This window comes from Netta rufina (assembly GCF_964035555.1).
Source record: "Netta rufina genome assembly, chromosome: 2".
NCBI lineage: Eukaryota > Metazoa > Chordata > Aves > Anseriformes > Anatidae > Netta > Netta rufina.
The window spans coordinates 114,436,795-114,458,556 of NC_140124.1; the positions used below are offsets into that span (position 1 = coordinate 114,436,795).

Consider the following 21,762-nt stretch of genomic DNA (forward strand, 5'->3'; position numbering starts at 1 on the left):
GAGGCACGGCATCAGCCAGAAGAGCTGCTCTGCCTCCAGACCTGCAGCACCCCGCAAGTGCATCTGTTACGGAGGCTGCAGGTGGTGGGGAAGAAATCCTGTATCCTACAGGATTTGGCTCTGGACCATATCCCTTGTCTGAGAAGCGATGCCTCCGAGCCCTGCAAAACACACTCAGCATCCAGATCGGGCCCCGGCACGGACCTGATGAGGTTGCTGTGAGGAGTTTTGGTGTGGCAAGGTGTGCAGCGAAGACCTGTGCTCTTTGCTCTCTGGGCTTTCTGGTGCGGAAAGGCGTGTGCCGATTGCTCTCGTGGGGCTGCCTCCGCTCCCTGTTTTATTCTCCTGCGCCCAGACCTTGCTTCTGGGTACGTAGCCAAAAGGGGCAGGTTTGGTCTTGGAAGAACAACGGGGAAGGTGCTCTGGTGGTAGCGTACGGTTGCTTGGAGCTTCCTCCAAGTGCTCATCTTCAGGAAATGCAAAATTGTTTTAAAAGTGCTTGTTGTTTGTTGGGTTTATCCTTCCTGCTCTAATTTGTGCAAGATGTAATCACGGAGAGCTTGGACTTACGTGTGTTTCCGTGACCTGTGAGCATGTCATTGGGCTCCATCGAGAAGAGACATAAATCCTTGGTTCTCTTTAGAAGATTTAAACGCTGTCTCAGAGGCTGGAAATGCCTGAGAGCTCGCTTGGTAGCTGAAGTTGATCCTGGAATTGCCTCACAAGTTGGCTGAATCTCAGTGACACAAACATAGATACTGTCTAAAACACAGCACGCTGCAAGAATACCTGCAAAGAGAGCAGGGGAAGCTTTAGTGGTGGCAGCGAGGGAGCTGGGGGGTTTCTCTTGGCAGCCCAAATGGGGGAACCCAAGCAAACCCAGAGACCGAGATCCCTCGGGATAACGCATTGTTCCGCTTTGTGTCTGCGCAGTCAGGACAAAACTTGCAACTGGTTTGGGCGAGGAAATAACTCGCTAGGCTGCAGCTTTTCCAAAAAGGACCCCGGGGCTGGGGCTGCTCGCTGGCTGAACAGCAGTTGCCCGTGCCGGGGTGCTGTGCAAGGGCATGCGGTGCCGGGTCATGGCTCCGTTCTGCAACTCGGGCAACTGGGATATTTTGGGGAGGATGTGGGCTGATCGGAGAGCATGGGGGAGTAACAGCCCTGAGCTGTTCATTCACAAGATGTTTTCTGCACTGCTGGTACAGGAAAAAAAAGAATAAACTGGTCTTTGTAGGATGGCACAGGGAACTGAGAGGGCTTTAGCTGTATTCAGATTTAGGTTAAACATTAACCACTTCCAGAAATTCTTTCAAAGTGCTAAAAGGCTGAATCCTGCTGTGCTGGGATGGTGCTCAGGGCACACATGGTGTGTTTCTCCCTCCTCCATGGAGGGGCTGAGCGCTCGGGGTGAGTCTCTGGGTGCACCCCGGGTCCTGCTCTCCCCTGGCCTCTGTCCCAGTGTTGTGAGGCCTTGAGAGTCCCAAAAAGAGAAAAGAACGTGTTTGACCATATTGTTTTTTGTTTCTTTTTTGGAGGTCTTAGGTTGCTGTTTGAGCAGCATGTAATAGGAACCTCTCAGTGATGTGATATTTAAAGGGCTGTCTGCCAAACGAAGCAGGTGAGAAAGTTGCCCGTGGTTTTCTGGACAAGTTCTCTGCTTTAAAAAAAAAAAAAAAAAGTAATAAAATAAAAGCCACTCCATAACTGCATGGTAGTTCTCATCCTTTAGGGCAGTTCAAAAGCACTTTCTCAACTCTGTAGGAGAGTGGAGGGTGACTGGCTTCCCTGGGTAATGAGTACAGTAAATTAAACTATGCTCATTGTGGGTCACTGTGGTCCCGGATCAGATTTTTTTTTAATTATTTGTGGACGTGCCATAGTTTTGCACGTGCTGGCCTCTTTACAGGATAGTATGTCCAGAGCTCTCTGGGAATGGAATGAAGAAGTGTTCAGCCTCTGTGAACTGGAAAATCTCCTTGTACTATGAGTCCGCCTTTCAAGAACAATCGCTTTGAAACTTTGTTGGCCTCTTTCCTGAGGAGAAAGACCGTGCATGCCCAAAACTGACCTGAGAGTGCAAGTGGAGAAAGGTAGCTGTGTGTGCCTTCAGCAGCCGTTTCCAAGTTGTGCCTGCTGGCCTTATCTGGGAGCCTGTGCCCCTCACTCGGCTGCTGAGCCTGCTGCTGGGCTGCTGGACCCAAACAGAACACAGTCTCTTTACATCTAGGTTTGTAAGAATCATGTAGTCTAAATACTTAATTACTAGATTACTTCCAGGAACTATTTTAAAGTAATCCATACATCCTCAGATACCCCCTGCCATGCATTAGTTTTTCTGTTTAGCACCTTTTTATTTTTGCCTTTCCCCCCCCCCCCCGCCAGTGGCAATTTTCACATAATTGTCCCAATAAAAGCATGCACTGAATATTTGTGTTGCTTTCTGGCACTTGAGCATTTTGAGGATGAAAGAGGGAAGGTTGTGTTTGTGGGAAGATGCCTAAAGGAAACCTTTTATCTGCAAGCAAGAACTTTTTTCCTTAATAGGTATTAAGAAAAAAAGCCAAAGGTGCACAGATCTTTCCTTCTTGTCCAGAGGTCCTGTTGCCTCTTCTGATGGCTCCATCTCAGAGCATGGCTGGGTTCCAGGAGCTGCTGGCTTTCCTGTCAGCACCATTCAACCTATGCCCTGCGTTACTGTCCTGTACTGGTGGGCTTCCAGTAGGTGTTAGGAGATATCTGCAGGCATTTCCAGGGTTGCTGTAAGACAAAACAAGCAGTACAGTCTAGCCGTAGCAGAATGGAGCAGTGCAAGGAGCTGCTGCAGGTTTTCTGTTGCCCTCTCTTGCTTCCAGATAGGACATTCCTCCTTGTCACCTCTTCCAGCAGGACTGGTACATTGCTGTTGGTCCTGTCCTGTCCTCCAGCTTCTTACAGCTCCTGTGCAAACTCTGCTTCTTATTCCCTCTGTGCCGTCATCTTTTCCTCCAGCTTTGATAAAATCAGGGATGGGAATCCAGGACTTGTTTCCTGGCCCAGGCAACAGCGTGGTGCTTGGCTGTGGGTGTACTAGGGGCGATAGCTGTGCCTGTGCTACCACAAGTGAGAAAGTGTGCAGGGAAAGTCCTTTCAGACACTGCTAGAAACTTGAAGATTTCTAGTCCCTGTGACCAGAAATTCAACCTTCAACTGGTTGCTGTGGGAAGGAAGCAAGTATTCTGGACTTTGCAGCAGAGAGGCGGTATGTATCAGTGCAGATAACATGGGATCTCCCTTGGCTTCTACTCTTTTTCATATGTTGACCTGCTGTTTGGTGTAACGTAGTAAAGGCGATTTTGCTGGCAGGACTCAAGCACGAGTTGGAAGGTTTTGCATGTTGTGCTTCCTTTTCTCAGCCAGCACTGGCTGCTTGCTTGACCTGCAGCGAGCGAGTGGAGATAACTGTGTGTTTGTAAGAGCAGTACTAATCCTGGTCCATTTGTTATGTGGTGTGACTGGCTGGAAGGAGAATTTGGTGTGTGTAAGCCACCACTCGTTGTTGCTGAGAGGCCGGTTACTAAAACATTCAATTATTCCTGCTTCTTTCTTAACAGTTCTGCTTTAGCAAAAGGTCAAAACGCCCCTTTTGCCCTCTGCAAGAGGCTATCAACACACACACTGGCGAATTCCCGTGCTCCTATCTGAGATGGGTTTATGTCATTTGTTTTATGGTTGGACTATTCAGGAGTTGGTCAGGAGTTGGCAGGGCTGATAGATAGGGCTTTAAACTAGAGTCGAAGGGGGAAGGGGCTAAAACCAGGCGCGCCGGTGAAGACCTAAGGGATGGTACGCTAGAATCAGAGGGGCTGTGTGCCAGTGAGGTCCTTTGGTCAGATCCACAAGGTGCTGAGTGTAAGGAGACGCACTTGAAGTGCTTTTACACGAACGCACGCAGTATGAGGAATAAAATAGATGAGCTAGAAGTCCTGGCCCAGTCCCGCAACTACGACATCATCGGCATAAGCGAAACCTGGTGGGATGAGTCCTGTGACTGGGGTGTTGCGATAGATGGTTACAGGCTCTTCAGGAGGGACAGGCAGGGTAGGCGAGGTGGTGGGGTGGCGATGTATGTGAAGCAGGGGCTGGACTGTGTGGAACTTCAGGTCGGCGATGGCAAAGTTGAGAGCCTCTGGGTAAGGATCAAGGGACGAACGAATAAAGGGGATGTCGTTGTGGGAGTCTATTACAGACCGCCTGGCCAGGACGATAGCGCCGATAAATTATTCTTTACAGAACTAAGAAAGGCCTCGAGATTAACTCCCCTTGTCCTTATGGGGGACTTCAACTTGCCGGACGTTAACTGGGAGTGCCACACAGCTGACACAAGCAAGTCCAGGAGGTTCATGAAGCACCTAGATGATAACTTTTTGGTGCAGGTGCTAACGGAGCCAACTAGGAAAGGTGTCCTCCTAGACCTGTTGCTAGAAAACAGAGAGGGTCTGGTGGGAGATGTGGTGATTGGTGGCCGCCTCGGCCATAGCGACCATGAAGTGGTTGAGTTCAATATTTATGGTGACAGAAGGAAAAGTGCCACCAAAACCTCATCCCTAGATATGGGGAAAGCGGACTTCAGGCTGCTCAGGGAACTAGTCAGCAAGGTCCCCTGGGAAACTGCTCTTGAAGGCCTCGATGTCCACCAGTGCTGGTCACTCTTTAAGCGATGCCTCCTAGAAGCACAAGATCAGGCAATTCCAAAATATCGCAAGTCAGGCAGGCGGGGAAGGAGGCCGGCGTGGCTGACCAGGAATGTTCTAATGGAGATTAGGCGGAAACAGAGAGTGTTTCGCTACTGGAAGGAGGGCCAGGCGTCATGGAAAGAATACAGGGATGCTGTTCGTGTTTGTAGGGAGAAAGTTCGAGTGGCCAAAGCACAGCTAGAGTTGAAGCTGGCTGTGTCTGTGAGAGAAAATAAAAAGGGTTTTTTTAGATATGTAAATGGAAAAAGGAGAACTAAAGAATACATAGGGCCGCTCCTTGATAGGGAAGGTCTCCTCACAGACGATGACGTAGGCAAAGCAGAGACGCTTAACGCCTTCTTTGCCTCTGTCTTCAATGCCGATGATGGGCTTCGGGACCGAGGGTGCCCTGAGCTGGAGGACCGGGACGGTGGGGATGACAAACTCCCAACTGACCCTGAACGTGTGCGGGATTTGCTACTCCACCTGGATCCCTACAAGTCCATGGGTCCGGATGGGATTCATCCCCGGGTGCTGAAAGAGCTGGCGGATGTCATCGCGGAACCTCTTTCAATTATTTTTCAACGATCCTGGGAATTTGGAGAGGTCCCGGTAGACTGGAAGCTGGCAAATGTTGTGCCAATTTTCAAGAAGGGTCAGAAAGAAGACCCTAGCAATTACAGGCCTGTCAGTCTCACGTCAGTGCCTGGTAAAATCATGGAGAAGTTGGTTCTCGGACTTATTGAGGCGCACCTGGGGGACAGAGCAGTCATTGGTCCCAGCCAGCATGGGTTTGTGAAGGGTAGGTCCTGCCTAACTAACCTGATTTCCTTTTATGATAAGATCACCCGTATGGTGGACCAAGGGAAACCAGCTGATGTGATTTTTTTGGACTTCAGCAAGGCTTTTGACACGGTTTCCCATAGGATCCTACTGGACAAAATGTCCACCATACAGCTAAATAAAAACATCATACGATGGGTGAGCAATTGGCTAACGGGCAGGGCCCAAAGGGTTATGGTAAATGGGGCTGCGTCAGGCTGGCGGGCGGTCACCAGTGGGGTCCCTCAAGGCTCCATTTTAGGGCCGGTACTTTTCAATATTTTTATAAACGATCTGGATGTAGGAATAGAGGGTATTTTGAGCAAGTTTGCTGATGACACCAAACTTGGAGGAGTTGTGGACTCAAATGAGGGCGTAAAGGCCTTACAGAGGGATCTGGACAGGTTGGAGAGCTGGGCGATCACCAACCGCATGAAGTTCAATAAGAGCAAGTGCCGGGTCCTGCACCTGGGACGGGGAAACCCTGGCTGTATGTACAGACTGGGCGATGAGACGCTGGAGAGCAGCCTAGAAGAGAGGGATCTGGGGGTCGTGGTAGACAGCAAGTTGAATATGAGCCAGCAGTGTGCCCTGGCAGCCAGGAGGGCCAACCGTGTCCTGGGGTGCATCAAGCATGGCATCGCTAGTAGGTCAAGGGAGGTGATTGTCCCGCTCTACTCTGCGCTGGTGCGGCCTCACCTCGAGTACTGTGTGCAGTTCTGGGCACCACAGTATAAAAAGGACATGAAACTGTTGGAAAGTGTCCAGAGGAGGGCTACGAAGATGGTGAAAGGCCTGGAGGGGAAGACGTACGAGGAACGGCTGAGGTCACTGGGCCTGTTCAGCCTGGAGAAGAGGAGACTGAGGGGAGACCTCATCACAGTCTACAACTTCCTCGTAAGGGGGTGTCGAGAGGCAGGAGACCTTTTCTCCATTAACACTAGTGACAGGACCCGCGGGAACGGGGTTAAGCTGAGGCAGGGGAAATTTAGGCTGGACGTCAGGAGGGGGTTCTTCACAGAGAGGGTGGTTGCACACTGGAACAGGCTCCCCAGGGAAGTGGTCACTGCACCGAGCCTGGCTGAATTTAAGAAGAGATTGGACTGTGCACTTAGTCACATGGTCTGAACTTTTGGGTAGACCTGTGCGGTGTCAAGAGTTGGACTTGATGATCCTTAAGGGTCCCTTCCAACTCAGGATATTCTATGATTCTATGATTCTATGATTCTATGATTCTATTCCTGCCCTTGTCTCCAAATATGGATCTGCATTATACTGATACATCCTGTGTTTTCCTGCTGTATATGTGAATCGCAGAGCTGTTGGGGCTGTGTATGAAAATACAAAATGTGACCAGCTACATATGCATGGTGTTGCAGTCAGCGAACCCAGGATGTGGCTGCAGACAAATAGCAAAGCTGCAGTACCACTGCAGCTGAATGTAGGGCAATCCAGAGGAAAAGATCATCTTTGTTGCGTGCTTTATGGGTTGTATTGTCAAGTATCATTTGTGTTCCTGTCAATATGTAACGAAATATCTTAAGACTGTGTAGCCTGTGGGCAAAGATAAATTTATCCTCAAGGGGAAAGTGAGGCATGATGGGGTTTTCTTCGCTGTCATTTCTGTATGCTGCTCGCCAAACCTAGAAGCTTTCCCTCTTCACAGGAGGTACATTCTTTCTTTTTGTGCATTGTGAAGATGATCAAGGTATCACCAAAGGGACAGCGTTCTCTTATCTCTTATGTTTTATTAAAAAAAAAAAAAGGCATTCTTTTTATGCCTTACAGTTGGTGTAGGTTTCTCTGACACAATAAGAATTAATTGTGCTCGGGATTAGGACTGTTCTTGGCCGGGAAAGAAGGAGGTGCAGCTCTGGCTGCCTTTCTCACGTTAGCATTCCCATATCGCTCAGATACTCCTGTACCCGCACGTAACCAAAGCGAGCAGGTGGGTACCTAATTACCCTTGAACACCTACAGTCTCTGCACACGGTCAGTCCGGGTTTGAAGAGGAGGCATTGCCCTGCTGTTGGTGACTCTTGTGTTTTACCAGGAGGAGCAGGACTGACGGAGCTGAAGCACAGAGACGGAGAGCAGCCCCCAGCGAGTGGGCGCCGCGTCCGTGCCCTCGATCGATGCCCGGGGAGATGAGGCGGTCGGCTTGGATAGCAGCCAGCGGGCAGCCCAGCTTCGGCACGGAGCTGAACTTCTTGCTTGCTTTCTTCCAGCTGGTTTTATTCCTGTCCCTAGCCCGGATGCAGAAATCGGAGGCAAATTGGAAGATGAGTTCTTTCAAAGCCAAAGCAAACTATGCATGAGCAGCTCCTGCGTTTTGGCTACTTGCTTTTTAATTGGGAGTTTGTCCAAGATGCCCGAAGTTCAAACAGGGATCACTGCCGTGCAGCACAAAGAAGCACAGTGTCTCTTTAGGGCTTGGATAGATAATGAGAGGACTGAGCATGCCTACTTGGCTAGTATTTTAAAATATCATCTAATTATAAATAACTGACAATAGGCAGCTCCCTGGCTCTCATGCTGTGCCCAGGAAAAGTCTGAATGAATAGGCTGCTTTTCTGTCTGCCAGGGCAATCTAGAATCACATTCTAGATCTTAAAGCCATGAGGTTGGCAGGGTTAAAGGTCTCTTTGTGGGCACCCTGAACCTAGAGAGATCTAGCCAGACTTCCCTGACCAGGCTCCAACCATCCCACCTGGGGAGAGACGGCTTCTGCAGCAGCAAAGTTGTGCAGCTGCCTTTGGTTTCTCAATTAAAGCAACCATTTTGTTGCTGTACTTGGAAATAAATAGGAAACCAGTGAAAGCGTGTAGTGCAATGCTAAATGCTGACCTCCCACCTCTAAGTATTAAGCTTCTCCAACTAGGCAGCCGATGTTAAACAGGCACTTGGAAGTGTATCCTCCAGTGGCCCTCTCAATATTTATAGATGCTTCCGAGCAGGAGCTTTCTAGCATGAGGAGTGCTTGCCTCTAGTAAAGGAAAACCTCAGCTCTCTCAATGAGGTATTTAAAGGAGCTGCTTTGGATGGCACCGTGCTGCTCAGATGTCCCATTGCTGCCGTGCTTTGCTTTTGGTCAGGTAGTGCTGTCCTTCTCTTAACCATACTGATCAGATCGCTTGTGAAAGTTACTGTTTGGGGTCTCAATTTATAGATTGCCTGATTGCAAAGCAAATGTTTTAAATCTCCTTTCCTTTGTCAATGAGAATTAAAAAGGGAAAATAAACTAAATGTTATGTCTACGTTTAAATTCCTGTCTCCTTGTCTCTATACTAACACTAAAGTAGGCTGGAGCCTGCCTTGCATGCAGTGAAAATTGTTCAGCTTTTTCATTCTCAGTACTATGAACCTGTGAATGTTTTAAGTGTAGTTAAAGCAGGGTTCTCTGCTCTTAGTCTTACAGCTTCAGATTTGTGAAACAGAAAATTTTCTTCTGTAAGAATCTTGGTTTTCAATTAATTGGGTAATTCTCAGATCATTTTTTCCCTTCAAGTCTAAAATACAATGATAAATAGTTAGCACTATTCCACATGTTTTTGGGTATTAGAGCATTTTAAAGAACTGCTGAGGCTTTCTACAGTAGTTCATAAGTAACCAGGGTAATGGACTGCTCTGTTGGATCAATCTTACAGCTAAATCTGTGATACAGGTACAACAAATATACAGTTACGTTTGATGTTCAGCATTAGTAAGAGCAATTACGATAGTAACAGAAAGTTACTGTGTTTTGGAATGCACATGTGAAGAAATTGTTGTTCTGAGTGTTGTTTTGTTGTTATTTTTTTCCCCTGTGTGGGGGTGGAGAGCAGGCTGTGTTGAAAGATGTGCTTTGGCTTGCTTGGCTACAGTTCATAAAAAGTAAGGTTTCTTGTTCTGGGATGTTTGCTCTGAAGGCTTGAAACAAACGCAAACAAAACTCGGTGAGATCTGTGGTGTTACCCTTATTCTTTTTTTCCACTGGTTCTTTCTGAACACAAAGAAAGCACCATGCCAAGGTTCAATCTGTGGGAGTGATGAAGTCAGTGGAGCATTCCTCACCGACGGCAGTGCCACCAGCATTCAGCTTTGTGTTTATTTGAAGTATTTGTGCTCCTCTTCCCCGCAGTAGGTCGAACAGGTTTTCTGAGACTCTCTGAGATGATGTCTCTCTGCATTTGCAGCTAGAGGAAAGCTTGTATTGGAACAAACTGGATTTTTCAGTGGATTAATCTGTCCCGTAGCCTTATAACAAGATTATGGTTTATGCTGATTTGTTGCAACAGTACTGGTATATCTAGTTGTTCCAATAGCAAAATGCTAATCCTGAAGAAATAAATCTGTCTTCTTGCTGGCAGGCATAAAAAGAATAGGGGGATGGGAGTCTCTGCTCTCTTTTGGGGTATTAGTGGATGATAGCCTGAGTTCAGCATCAGTTGGATTGAAGCAATTTGATTGTATCTGTCTTTTGCAGAGGGATTGGAAATTGCAGAAGCAAAGCCTTATCTCCTTTCTCTTGATTGTGAAATATTTAATGGTCACCCAAAGCAGTGTTTGATCACAGTGCTGTGAGGCTGAGGGATTACAGAAACGCAGGAAGCGCTGCGAGAAGTGGTTGGGCAGTCTGAGGGCAAGGCTGTCCTTGCCCCTTGCTTTGCAGGTAGGGTCAGTGAGGCAAACTGGATGCCCTGTTCTTGGGATACCGCCAAAGATTGTTGCAATTTGGCCGCCTGTAGCCAGCAACAGTTGTTCCAGCCAAAGCAAAACTCCTGGGGAGCTTGTCCTAAAGCAGCAGGAAGATGCGGCGCCTGTCCTCTCACAGAGAAGCATCGCTGTGCGGTGTGCGTTCGCCTTGATGCTGTGTGTTGTGGTGCTTGAAGCCGGGTTGATCCAGCATTAAGAGAGAGACAGAGAGACTTTTGTGGCCTGTTCCCAGACGTGCTGCGGGTGCAGCCTGCCGTGGACAGCTTCGGAGCTGTCTGACCGTGCTGCAGAGGAGCGGTGTGCTGGGAGCACTGACTGACTGTGGGCCAGGCCTTGGCCTGCTGCACTCCCTCCATGGCCTCCCTGGCAGCGAGCACAGTGTTTGAGCTTTGTGGCCTTTGCTAAAATTGGGTTTGGGATTATGGATACCAGGCACTACTTGGCATTCAGCTCGTTGAGCTTTTGGCTTATTTGTGCCTTGCTTGTGAAACGAACACAGGTTCCCTTCGCCATCCGAGGCCGAGGGAAGCATCATTGCTGGTACCGGGCCGTGCTGCTCTTGTGCTGTCAGGGGAAGCCTGGAAGAGCTGCTGGAAGATGTGGATCTGTGCAGTTGACGACACTTCAAATCAGCATTGTATTTCTTTTGAGAAAGAGGGGTTTGATAGGAATTTGAATCATGACAGAAATAGTGTTTGGTCCAGGTAACGGGAACCAGCACAAATGAATGTGCTGCTGGGATGAAACAGTTGAACAGAAACATCATCAAAACTACTCAGCAAATTAAGAAAGGAAGCTGAAAAGTGAGGTTGATTATCAACAGTCCTTGATAAAACTGCAAATTTTATTCCAGATCTCCGTGTTGCTTGCTCAGAAGGTTGTGCAGCTGGGGACAGAGACCTCTACTCCCATCCACTGTGCTCAGACACAGATGAGACCACAGTCAGGCTTCCCTAATGAATTGGCCCACTTTAAATTAAAAATTTAGTATACTACACTTTATATCCCAGAGATGATTAAATGTTAATGTGTTTTTTTGTTGTTGTTGTGTGTTTTTTTCTCCACCTTGCTCCCAGAAACTACAGTATTTACCCTTCTAACTCACTGGCAGTCTGCATTAAGATTACACATGATCCACCCCCATGCACGTTGTTTTGCTTTTCTTTAAACAAAGAAGTTTATCTGATCAGCTAGATAATTCTTACTTTTTTTTTTTTTTTTTTTTTTTTTTTGATGTCTGTATGGAATGACAAAGTGAGACTGATAACATGGAGAGGCTTTCAAGGAAGGTGTGTTTTTGTTTTGTTTTCCCAGTAGTAGTGTTTTCTACAATTCAGTGCTCTTTTACTTTTCTTCTATTACACATTTAATGCAACAGTAACTCTTCCAAGCCTCTGTTCAGTCATAGTGACAAAAAAAGTAACATTTTCAATCCTTGTAGATTTCCTGTTCGCTACTGTTGTTAAAAGTGGAGTTCTTCATGTACCAAAATAGTTGTGAGGTTTTCTTTCATTCCTTTGTTAAGAAAAATTAGAAGGATGTGAAATTTTTCCATACAAAACCCTATTGCTGCTTCAAAATGGAAAATTCAGACGTTGTTCTCATCCTATTGAACTTTTTTTCTCTGACCTACATTTAGACAAGTTTTATTTTTGCGGAAAGAATAGCACTGGCAGGCTGAACAGCTCATTGAGATTTGACTCAGTAACCAAATACACTGCCAAAGTTAAAGCAAGCAAACCACCCTAACTTAACACTTACTGCTCTTTGACATTGAGTTATGTCCCTATAGGTGTATTCCCAACAGATAGGCTAGAGTATGATGCAGCATGCAGAAAACAAAATGTTTGATTTCCTTCCCCAACCCTCCTTCAAAGTTCAGATAGAAGTTATTTGCCATGAGGAGTATTTCGGTGAGCAGGTTGCATGATCTGGTATTTAAATAAATATATATGTGTATGTATATGTCATTATCCTAATTTGAATATTCAGACTTAACAAGGAGTCTCTGTTTCTTCCCCTAAATGTAAAGACCAAACTCAGCATTACAAAAGAAGAAAGCTTTAACTGTAGGAGAAGAGGCACCTGTTCCAGTAAAGTAATATGACTGAGAGTTGGGGATGAAAGAATATGTGCTGTGGTAGCATTGTGGTAGGTTGCAGGTTGGATTGATCTGTCCCATGTGCTGGTACAGCTTCAGTCTGTCTGAAACTGCATGACCGTGAGATGACTTCAGGTGAAGTCAGTGCTTCTGAAGCAAAGAGGACATTTGCTCACTTGTTTCTCTCCTCACCTTGATGGTCTGTTGACAGCTGCCTTCAGATCGTCATGCACCACAGCACTGTAGGTATTTGGATAACCAGTAGCATGTAGTTTAGTTCGTCTTTTGAGTTGTCACGTCTCATTTCTTTTATTTTTCCTCCATTGCATGTATTTAAACCATCTTTGGAGTGGGAAGCACTGTGCTTGTGTGCTGGGAGGAGCTGCAGCTTTTACCTGCTGTGAATCTGCCAATGACTTAAAAAGAAACCAAGTTCATCTTAGGATGCTGCCTCTGTAGGAGCTATGTGACTAGCAAATATTGGCAGAAACACAAGTTGGCCTTTTCAAAAAACAAGACAACTTTTACTAGTTGACTGGCATACAGTGTTGTAGATTCTTTCTTTTGGAGTGGAAAAGCAGGGCTGGCATTTCTATTTGTGCTAGCAGTGTGACCTCCCTCTGACCTGAAACATCTCTGTGCAGAGCCATGAAGTCAATAATGGTCTCTCTCTTTTTTTTTTTTTTTTTTAATAACAATGGATTATAATTTCATTTTATCCTGGCTGGAGCTATGCTTTGTTTTTCCGTGGTGCTGTAGGATAAAGTTGAGGTGTATATTAACACATGGCTTCTTGTTTGGCCCTCAGCCAGGGAAGGAGTCCCTTGTCCAGTGCAGCAGATACCGTGCAAGTAATGCTCCTCAGTGCTATAATAGCATGATAAATAAATAAGCACCTGTCTTTTTATTTTTATTTTTTTTTTCCCAGTTTCTAATCATTCTGCTTTCTGTTAGCTTCCAATTGTGGCAAAATAAGCCTTATTTGATCGTCTCTCATGAAATTAGCCACGTGCTGACAGGTCTTCCTAGTGATTTCATAGAATCATTTGGATTGGAAAAGACCTCTAAGATCATCAAGTCCAAACATTAACCACATTTCACCAGGCAGCCACCTCTTCGCTTTCCTCAAATTGACCCCTCCGTCCTAGCAACTGCTGGTACAAGCTCCAGCGGGAGACACTTGAAGCTGCTCATTTGCGTGTCTTTTTGTAGTTACCTGGCTGAGCACCCACTGAAGTGATTTTTAATGTTGCTGAGATTTTCCTGTATAATGTTATGTTATGTGATTGTGGAACATTAGATGGGGTAATTAAAACCCACCACCTACTTAACTGACCAAGGCAGCCTGGGTGATGCACTTAATTGTACAGCAGCTGTTACCTGGATGCAGATGGAGTTCACACTTAATGAAAACACATGGCACCAAGTCTTGATGAATTTTCCCTGGGGTTTAGCAGGCATCTTCTTCACCACCTATTTCACAGAAGTGATCTTAAGATTGTCACGAGCTATTTTCTGTAAGCCTTTTTGTTCCAGGAAGAGCAGATTCTGCATGCTTGAACTAATGTGCAAGGGACAGCATTAAGCTCGCTTTACAGTCCTCTGTGATGAATGAGATGAGAGGAATGTCTCCGTAACCATCCTCCTGGCAGGAGCTGATGGTATCCAGTTCATCTGGCATGTGTAAATGCTATCTGTTACGTTGCTGGAAGCTTGCATGGACTTCCTCTTTCTTTGAATCGCTCTTTACCTACTATTCTCATGCCTCCTGATGAAAAGCTTGTGTTTTAAAGGGAGTGATGTCAACTCCCAGCCAGGATGGCAGTGTGTGGCATTATAAAAATGTTTATATTCGTGTAGATTGCTGCTTATTTTTAGAAGTGTAGTTTCTGTGAGTGAATGAGTCATGGTATTCTGCACATTCTGCAGTGACTTAAATGTCAGCCTCTCAATACTAGAATGAGAACCCTAAAAGTTTGTGTTTTTGTTTTTTTTTTTCTGGTGCTTTTTGTTTGATGTTTTTCATTTGTTTCATTATTTTTCTTTAGTGGTTAGTGTTGAAAAGTCACTGCTATCTTTGGCAAATGAGACTATGTGAAACCGGGGTGAATTTTCTTTTATGGGACTTATTTAAAGCTTGGCCCGTTGCTGATCCAGAGGGAGGTGAAGAAGAGATGGGGGTGCTCAGACCCTTCAAAACTGGCGGGTCTTCAGCTCTACCTCAGAGCCTTTACCCTAAACATTTAGAAATTGGGAAATGCCAAAGGAAATAAAAGCGCACATCCTCAGAGGGTAAGTGGTTGCTACAGCTTGCAGGGAGGTCGGTGCTTCCTTGTGTGCCTCAGCATTGCTGCGTACAAGGTCAGGCCCAGCACGTAGCCAGCTACTGTTTCCTCATCTGGTTCTGAAAAACTGCAAGTGAGAACAGAAATTCATCTCTGAACTTGTAGATTGTAGCAAGACCGGGAGCAGGATAGCTCAGCTTTTAACTGTTCATCTGAGAGTGGAGTGTTTACAGTGACAGAGCCAAGCTTTGGCAAACGCGGATGATACCGTTTTGGAACTGGAAAGAATTATGAAAGGTGTATTGGCATTTAATGTAGGTGGTATTTAATAAGCATGGGAATCTAGATTAAGCAATTACCTTTTTTTATTATTATTATTTCGTTTTTCAACTGTGCCAACATGTGAACAATTTTCCTTCCGTGGTCAGCATTCCCTCTGCAGTAGCCTTTGAACAGCAGCGTGCTTTGCAATATTTATGGTTTTCAGGAACTGTGCGGAAATGAAGTTTTGCCAATTATATAACTAAAAATGGCAACGTGCCTGATTCAGAATGAATAAATGAGCAGCTGTTGCGATGCTGCTTAGGTGATCTGTGATGAAATAGCCTGCATCCTGCTCTCAGTCGCAGCGCTTATAGGATGACAGCTTGTTTAGGAACACCGGCTAACTTCCCAGCTCAGAGGTGTGAGGCTCTTATTGCAAGGCACAGTTGGGTGTCGATGCTTTATTTAGGATTTACACGCTGTTAGCGAATCATGGGTTTCTTAGTGTCGGGCATTATTATGAATAAAGGTGACTCATGTTTTGGAAAGGTAGGGAACTTGAGGAGGGGTGGGGAAATGCATGTGATAATTCATTGCTTCTGACTTTTATTTGGGAGAAAAAAAAGTACTCAAGTATTTGCCTGTAGATTCTTTGTAGTGGTTTAATTATATTGCAGGCATTCGGGGTGGGGAGGAGAGGGTGAGGAGATACAGCTAATCCATATTTGATCATAAGAGACAAAACTGTTACTAAAGATGAGTGGCCTGTGCTCTATTTTCTCATGGCGTCTGGCTTTATGTAAGCAGTCGTGTAGGAGGATGTTGAATAGGTGAGAACCGAGTTGCATAGCTTGTGGATGGGAAGGCTGCTGACTTCTCTCCCACATAGCTGAAATGTGATTAATGAAAGGCTTGCATAACCTGCGCTACTGAGACGGGGGAAGATCAGATTGGATGCGTGTGGCTGTTTTGCAAGGTACGGTTTGCTGAGAGAAGTGTAGAGGGCGAAGCCTGGGCTGTGCTTGAGCCGGGACCTGAGCAGCACAGCCTGCTTCAGAGACATCTCCTGCCTGAAAGGTTCATCTCTCCGGGAGGAGACTGGTCTAAAGGCACTGAGCAAGTCAACGGAAGAAAACAGAAGAGCTTGCACCGCCACACTCTGTTGTCTCATTCATGTTCGACTCTTCCTTGTACTTGTGGTTTTGCTAGTCCATTAATCCCTACAAGGAGCATCTTTCTATAAAGCCACCCCAGGCAGCTGGTCCACCCACAGCTACAGGATATCAGGACGTGGTACTGACAGACCTGCCCTTGTGCAGGAGGCTTGCATCCACCCCCCTCCTCCGCTCCAGCTCCATGGCAAAGTGCAGAACTCGTTTCCGACTTAATCAGCGTGAGCGAATGATTGTTGTAACAGGAATTGTGGTTTCCAGGGTTCAAACAGGAAAAAAAATGCAGCTACTTCCAGCTGCAGACTTCATTAGGTAGTCACTCGTGGGCCTGCCTTGGTAATATCTTTTTACACTCACCTGTCCCACCCAGTTTTCAGAGTAACCACTTAAGCAGATCATGGCTTGTGAGCCACGGCTGGAAGCTCCTTTTCATAATGGGTATTTTTTTGTTGTTGTTTTTCCTGAGAACGTCTTTCTCAGACTCTTGGAGGATGACCCATACTATAATTATTTCCCTGCAATCCTGGCTGGTACAATTCAGCCTTTCTTTAGGTAATGGCCTGAAATTACAACTACAAATTGTAAGGCATGGAAAAGCATACCAGAGATGCTTTGTATTTTCTTCAAAATTTGTTTACCATTGTCAGTGAAACTAGTAAAATACTAGTTCTTCCCTTAGGTGTCATTGGTTTTGTTTTGTTGTGGGATGGAATAATTACTTGTTGCCATGGATTATAGAAAGCAGGAGCGTAAGTCTCTGAACTGAAACAGGAGTTTGAAGTAACACCATGTATTATTATCATTGTGTTTTCCCCCAAAATTTTGACTGTGCTGCAGTAAGACGAGGAGACTTTTTATATCTATTAGGAGTCGCCTTGTGAGCAGAGAGCAGAAGATGCTCAAAGGCAGGTGATTTGGTGAAATGTAGCGGGTGTGTGACTCCTCTAACAAGTACCTGACCGTCCTTCCAGATACTGGAGGGACTGCAGAGCTTTCCTGTGCTGCCTGGCCCTTCTGTCACTCAGCCCTAGGCTTTCCGAGGTCCCCTCCATGCTCCCAGCACGGTGAGGGTGCCGGTGTGGAGACATGGTCCCAAATAGCTCTTGGAAACCAGCTCATGAAATATTGTGCTTGTGTTGTTGGAAGCTGCACTGTCAAAAAGGAGCAAATTTGGAAATGGGACCTCCATGGGGCAAAGAGTAACTGGAACTGATGAGCTCCATGTGCCTTGGGGTTGCCCACCCACTCCTTTAAGTTGAAGCCCCACATGTGCAAAATGGGAACAACTTGTTTTAAGGTCTAGCAGAGCCTGGGAAGCCCTGAGACGGGTCTGCCCTTAGGTGACCCCCATCCACGTTTCTGTAGAAATCAGCCAGAACCTGGCGGTCCGTGGGTGGCAGAGCAGTCGGTGGCAGTGGTCTCTCCTGACATGAAATCCAGCAGTTCTCACACCCGCCAGCTGCCGTGTTTTGATTCGTGTAGGAGGGCGTTTCTTGGTAGAATGAGAGCATGAAATCAGGCAGGAATGGAGGGTGCAGTAACCGCCGTGCGCGGGGGAAAAGATTGCCTGGTGTGGGCAGAAGGAGCACAATGGGAAGTCTCTCTCCTGGTGTCGAGCCCGAGCGGGGAAACGTCTGCTGCTTGAGACAGAAAGCCTGATTCTTCCTCTGCCTTAAAAACATGGGAGGACAGGGAGGAAGAAGTGCAGTTTGCTGAGGCAGCTGAAGGGAATGGATTTTGTCCAAATGTGATGCCAGGGCTAAACCGAATGCTTTATTTCTGGCTGCAACAGCAGAGGGTCGGTGGGGGAGAGCAAAAATGAAACTTAAAGCTTTGTTATTCCTGGCCTGTGGTTAGTGTCTACCAAGTGTTTCTGAAAGTTCATGTGAGTGCTTTCAAGACACCTTGAGAAAGGTGTCCTGTAGTCTGTATGTGAAAGACCAGGAATGCAGGAGAGCATTCTGCTATGGTATCCCCTGCTCTATAAAATTTTGCGCCTGTATCATCCTTGGTATGTATATCTAGTACTTTGAATAGTCTAACGTGGCCCTTGCAGTCACTGGAAAGCCAAGTGAAGCAGTGTTGTCCAGGTTAGGCACTGCAGTCAGTGGAGGAGGAGAGGAAGGTGCTTGTGGAAATACAAAAGATTTGGGACAGATAGGTATAAAGGAGAGCCCTCTGTCTTGTGGTGCTTGGGATGGACTTGGCAGGCACCAGAGCATGAGAAGGGGCATTGCAGGGGTGAGGTAGGCATGATCTGTGGGGGCTCTGGGTTGCATTTATCTCTCATTTATCTCGACTTTGGTGTGTTAACATTTCCCCCTCTGCTCCTCCTTGTCCTATCATTATCTGACCGAGCAAAAAGTTGCCTTCCATCTTTTTATAAGCCCCCTTAATTAATTTTAGATATATGCAAACAGCTGACTACCTAGTGACAGAGCTGAGATCGCTGTATCTGCAGGTTAGGTACCCAGTTTCTTAGTAGTGATGAACAAGGTTTGGCTTCAGGTGGCTATAGGTTAGTGTGGTGCCGATCTTTTAACATACAAAAAGGTACTTTCCTCTTGATACCTCCAAAACCTCATAACTGATATGTTTATTTATAGCTTTCCTTTATCTGAAAGTTAAGTCTCGAGTATATGTATTAAGCGAGATAGGCAGACATAAACAGGGATATGAAAAGTCTGTTCATGCAGAAAACTGAAAAAGTAGCCTGAGAGCCACTGCTGAGTAATCAAGAGTACATCTCTGTGGTGCTTGTAGGCAGGCACTGTGTTGTGTTGGGTTTGTTTCTCTTAAGATAAAATGCTTACACTGCAAAATGAATACTGCTTAGAATTAAACTTAATTGGATTTTTAAATATCAAAATGTCTGAAAAATGTGCAGTAATAAGAATATAAAATGCTTCTTGTGAAGTTTTCCTAATTCTATATGTAATTAATTAAAAAAAAATACATCTGTTTTGCAGGAGAAACTGTAGAAGGCCTTCGAGAGAGTGATTACCTTCTGATTCATTCGTGTCGGCAGTGGACAACAATCACAGCTCACAGCCTGGAGGAGGGCCACTATGTCATAGGGCCAAAGATAGAAATCCCTGTACATTATGCAGGTAAAGTTGTTGTTAACTTGAAATACAAATTCAAAGAGAGTGAATCACCTACCACTTACATTGGTCACTTTAATTGCTGGAGTGAAGCTAAGTCTCTGGTATCGGTGACCATGACCTTTTGATAATGCTACTGAGCACAAGAGAAACTGATGTACTCCCAGAGGTACTAAATAGATGTTTGTCATTGGGCAGCATGCTTAGAGAACACAGCTATGTAGAGTAATCGGGTTTAATTTGAGCATAACAAATTGCCAGCCTTTTTCATCTGTGAACATGGTAGCAAAAGTATGGAAGTTTGAAAATGCACTGAAATATCAGTCATAGATAGAATGGGGGTTGTGATTAATTACATACTCGAGCTGGAGGAGATTTTTACTTTTTTTTAATATATCTGTGTTAAAAGGTAGGGAGCATTCATAACAGTACTGCAGGGCGCTCCTTGACATTTCTTTGTTGCTGCCTGCCTTTTTGGATGATGCAATAATACCGTTGTTCCCAGTAGGTAGGTATGGCACCACTAATCAATATTTATTTTACAATTTCAAATTAGTTTTCCTTTCCTAAGAAATTATTTTAATAACTTCCCACTGCTTAATGTCCTTACTGACAAGCTGAATAGAGCAGTACTGTCTGATTGGGATGTACTTATCTTGCCGCAGTTAAGATGCAAAAATGTAAAAGGCTGGCAAGTGTAAACTCAAGGAGCCATGGCTACAGAGCAAAGGTGTGTGCTTAGTACTGTGCTTTCTCTTTGTCTTCCATACGGCCAGTTGTCAATTGATTAATCAATTCAGTTGTCTTGCTGTCTCTTTTTTAGATGTTGGTGTAATGAGGGTGGGATGAGTTGTACGAGAGCTGACTGAGATTTGCTTTAATCGCACCAGTGCTGCAACTGCAGTGATGCACTGTATTTCGGTGATGGAACTTGCACTGTTTTTCCTTGGAGCTGGCTTCTGGAAGGTTAAATGTTTTAAGACATGTTTAAAAACTTCGGTCTGTTAGCACACAGCGTCATAATGTACATGGCATTAAAATTCTATGAATTTAACTTTTTTAGTATAAGCAGTTTCTAGTGTATGTGCTTAGTAACTATTCTTTTTTCACACCTCCTGACTCCATAAGCTTCAGTGCCATGGCCAGAAAAACACCTTTCTTCTTTCAGACTGAATGGTGCATTTTAAAATTCTCACTGATTCCTGGAAGAACAGAAAATAAACTGGTTTTTGGTGTAGAAGAAGGCTGGACTTTTAAGGGGTTTACTAAAGCTTGGTTCTTAATTTGTAAAGAACTTAACAAAGATCTGCGAGGCAGGGTTTCCTGGTTCTTCGTGTTTCGTTCATGCTTGGCTTGATTTTGCTGATATCTATGTAAACTCAAAGTCTGTTCCTTAGGATATTGCAAAAGCCATTGATGTGGTTTTCTTCCTGGCTTGTGTTAATGCAGGAAGAGTGTGTTTAGTTGACAGAACACATTTTGCTGTCAAACGATCTCCAGAAAGTTCCCTGCTGTAAACTCCTCATTTATGAGACAAAAATACAGGAAAACTTCAGAAGTTGCCATGCAGTAAAGGCTCATACTAAATAAGTGGTGCGATCCAGTGCTGCCAAAGGAACCTCACAGAAATGCTCAGGGCTAACTTGAGGTATCAGATCATGCAATACAAGTTTGCCTCTGAGAAAGGAGAGATGTGTCTAAGGATGTGAAGGCTGAGCTAGAAGAGCACTGCAACCAGGTGCTTGGGTGCTAACCTCCAAAAGCATTTAGAGGTATCTTCCATACACTAAAAATTTATGCTGTCGTGGAATATGATACGGGGCTCTGTAAGGTAACGCTAAGTGAGTTGTCAGGGCTGCATTGTGCAGTGCCTCACAGCATGGTTTTGGGATCCAGAACCCCACAAGAAAGCGGCCACGCTTCATGTTGCTGCTGCAGAAGGCTTCTTAGGCTGGGGACTGCCCTGATACATTTATGCTTCTAGCTCAGGAGCCAGGCTGGGCATCTGCTCTGTGGTAAGCCATGAGAAGGCTGGGCAGTGGGAGCGCTCCAGAATCATGGACAGGATCTGAGCAGGATGTGCTGCTACCAAAAGGCTGGATGTTCAGCTGGCCAGAGCCTTGTGAGCTCGCTGACACAGCCCTCCGTTTACATGCAAGAACTTCCCATCTTTGAAGAAAACACAACTGGAACAGTTGACAAGCTGTTTTTATGGGGTTCAGCCATTAGTATCTGGTTTTAGGGGTGGGATTTTTGTCTTCATACAACAATACAGTTTACACACATTTGCCTATAAGTTTTGGATTATGACTGCTGATTTTTTTTTTGCACGCTTTCACTTTAAACTTCTGTCAAGTAAGACATCAGCTACAAACATGCAGTTGGCATTGTTGCTTATACTGCCTACCAGAAAGGTCTTTAGACATTGAACATAAACATTTATTAAATGACCTTCCAGGTTTCTTTTATATTTAATACAATAATTTAATTCCCCTCCAGATTTTAAAGTAGCAGATCGTAGCATCATTTTGGTTGCTACTGTTTAGCAGAAAGGGAAGTTGAAACTGATTTTATTCCCCTGAGATTATGTGTTTAAGTACCACA

At 45.4% G+C, this 21,762-nt stretch overlaps 1 protein-coding gene across 1 annotated transcript in view; it reads left to right on the forward strand.

Annotated features, from left to right (window-relative positions):
• Positions 1-21,762, forward strand: part of GAREM1 (GRB2 associated regulator of MAPK1 subtype 1) — a 104,496-nt gene that overhangs the window by 6,903 nt on the left and 75,831 nt on the right. Inside the window, exon 2 of the mRNA XM_084282290.1 lies at positions 19,024-19,164. Coding sequence (XP_084138416.1) covers positions 19,024-19,164 — 141 coding nt within the window. The remainder of the gene's footprint in view (positions 1-19,023; positions 19,165-21,762) is intronic.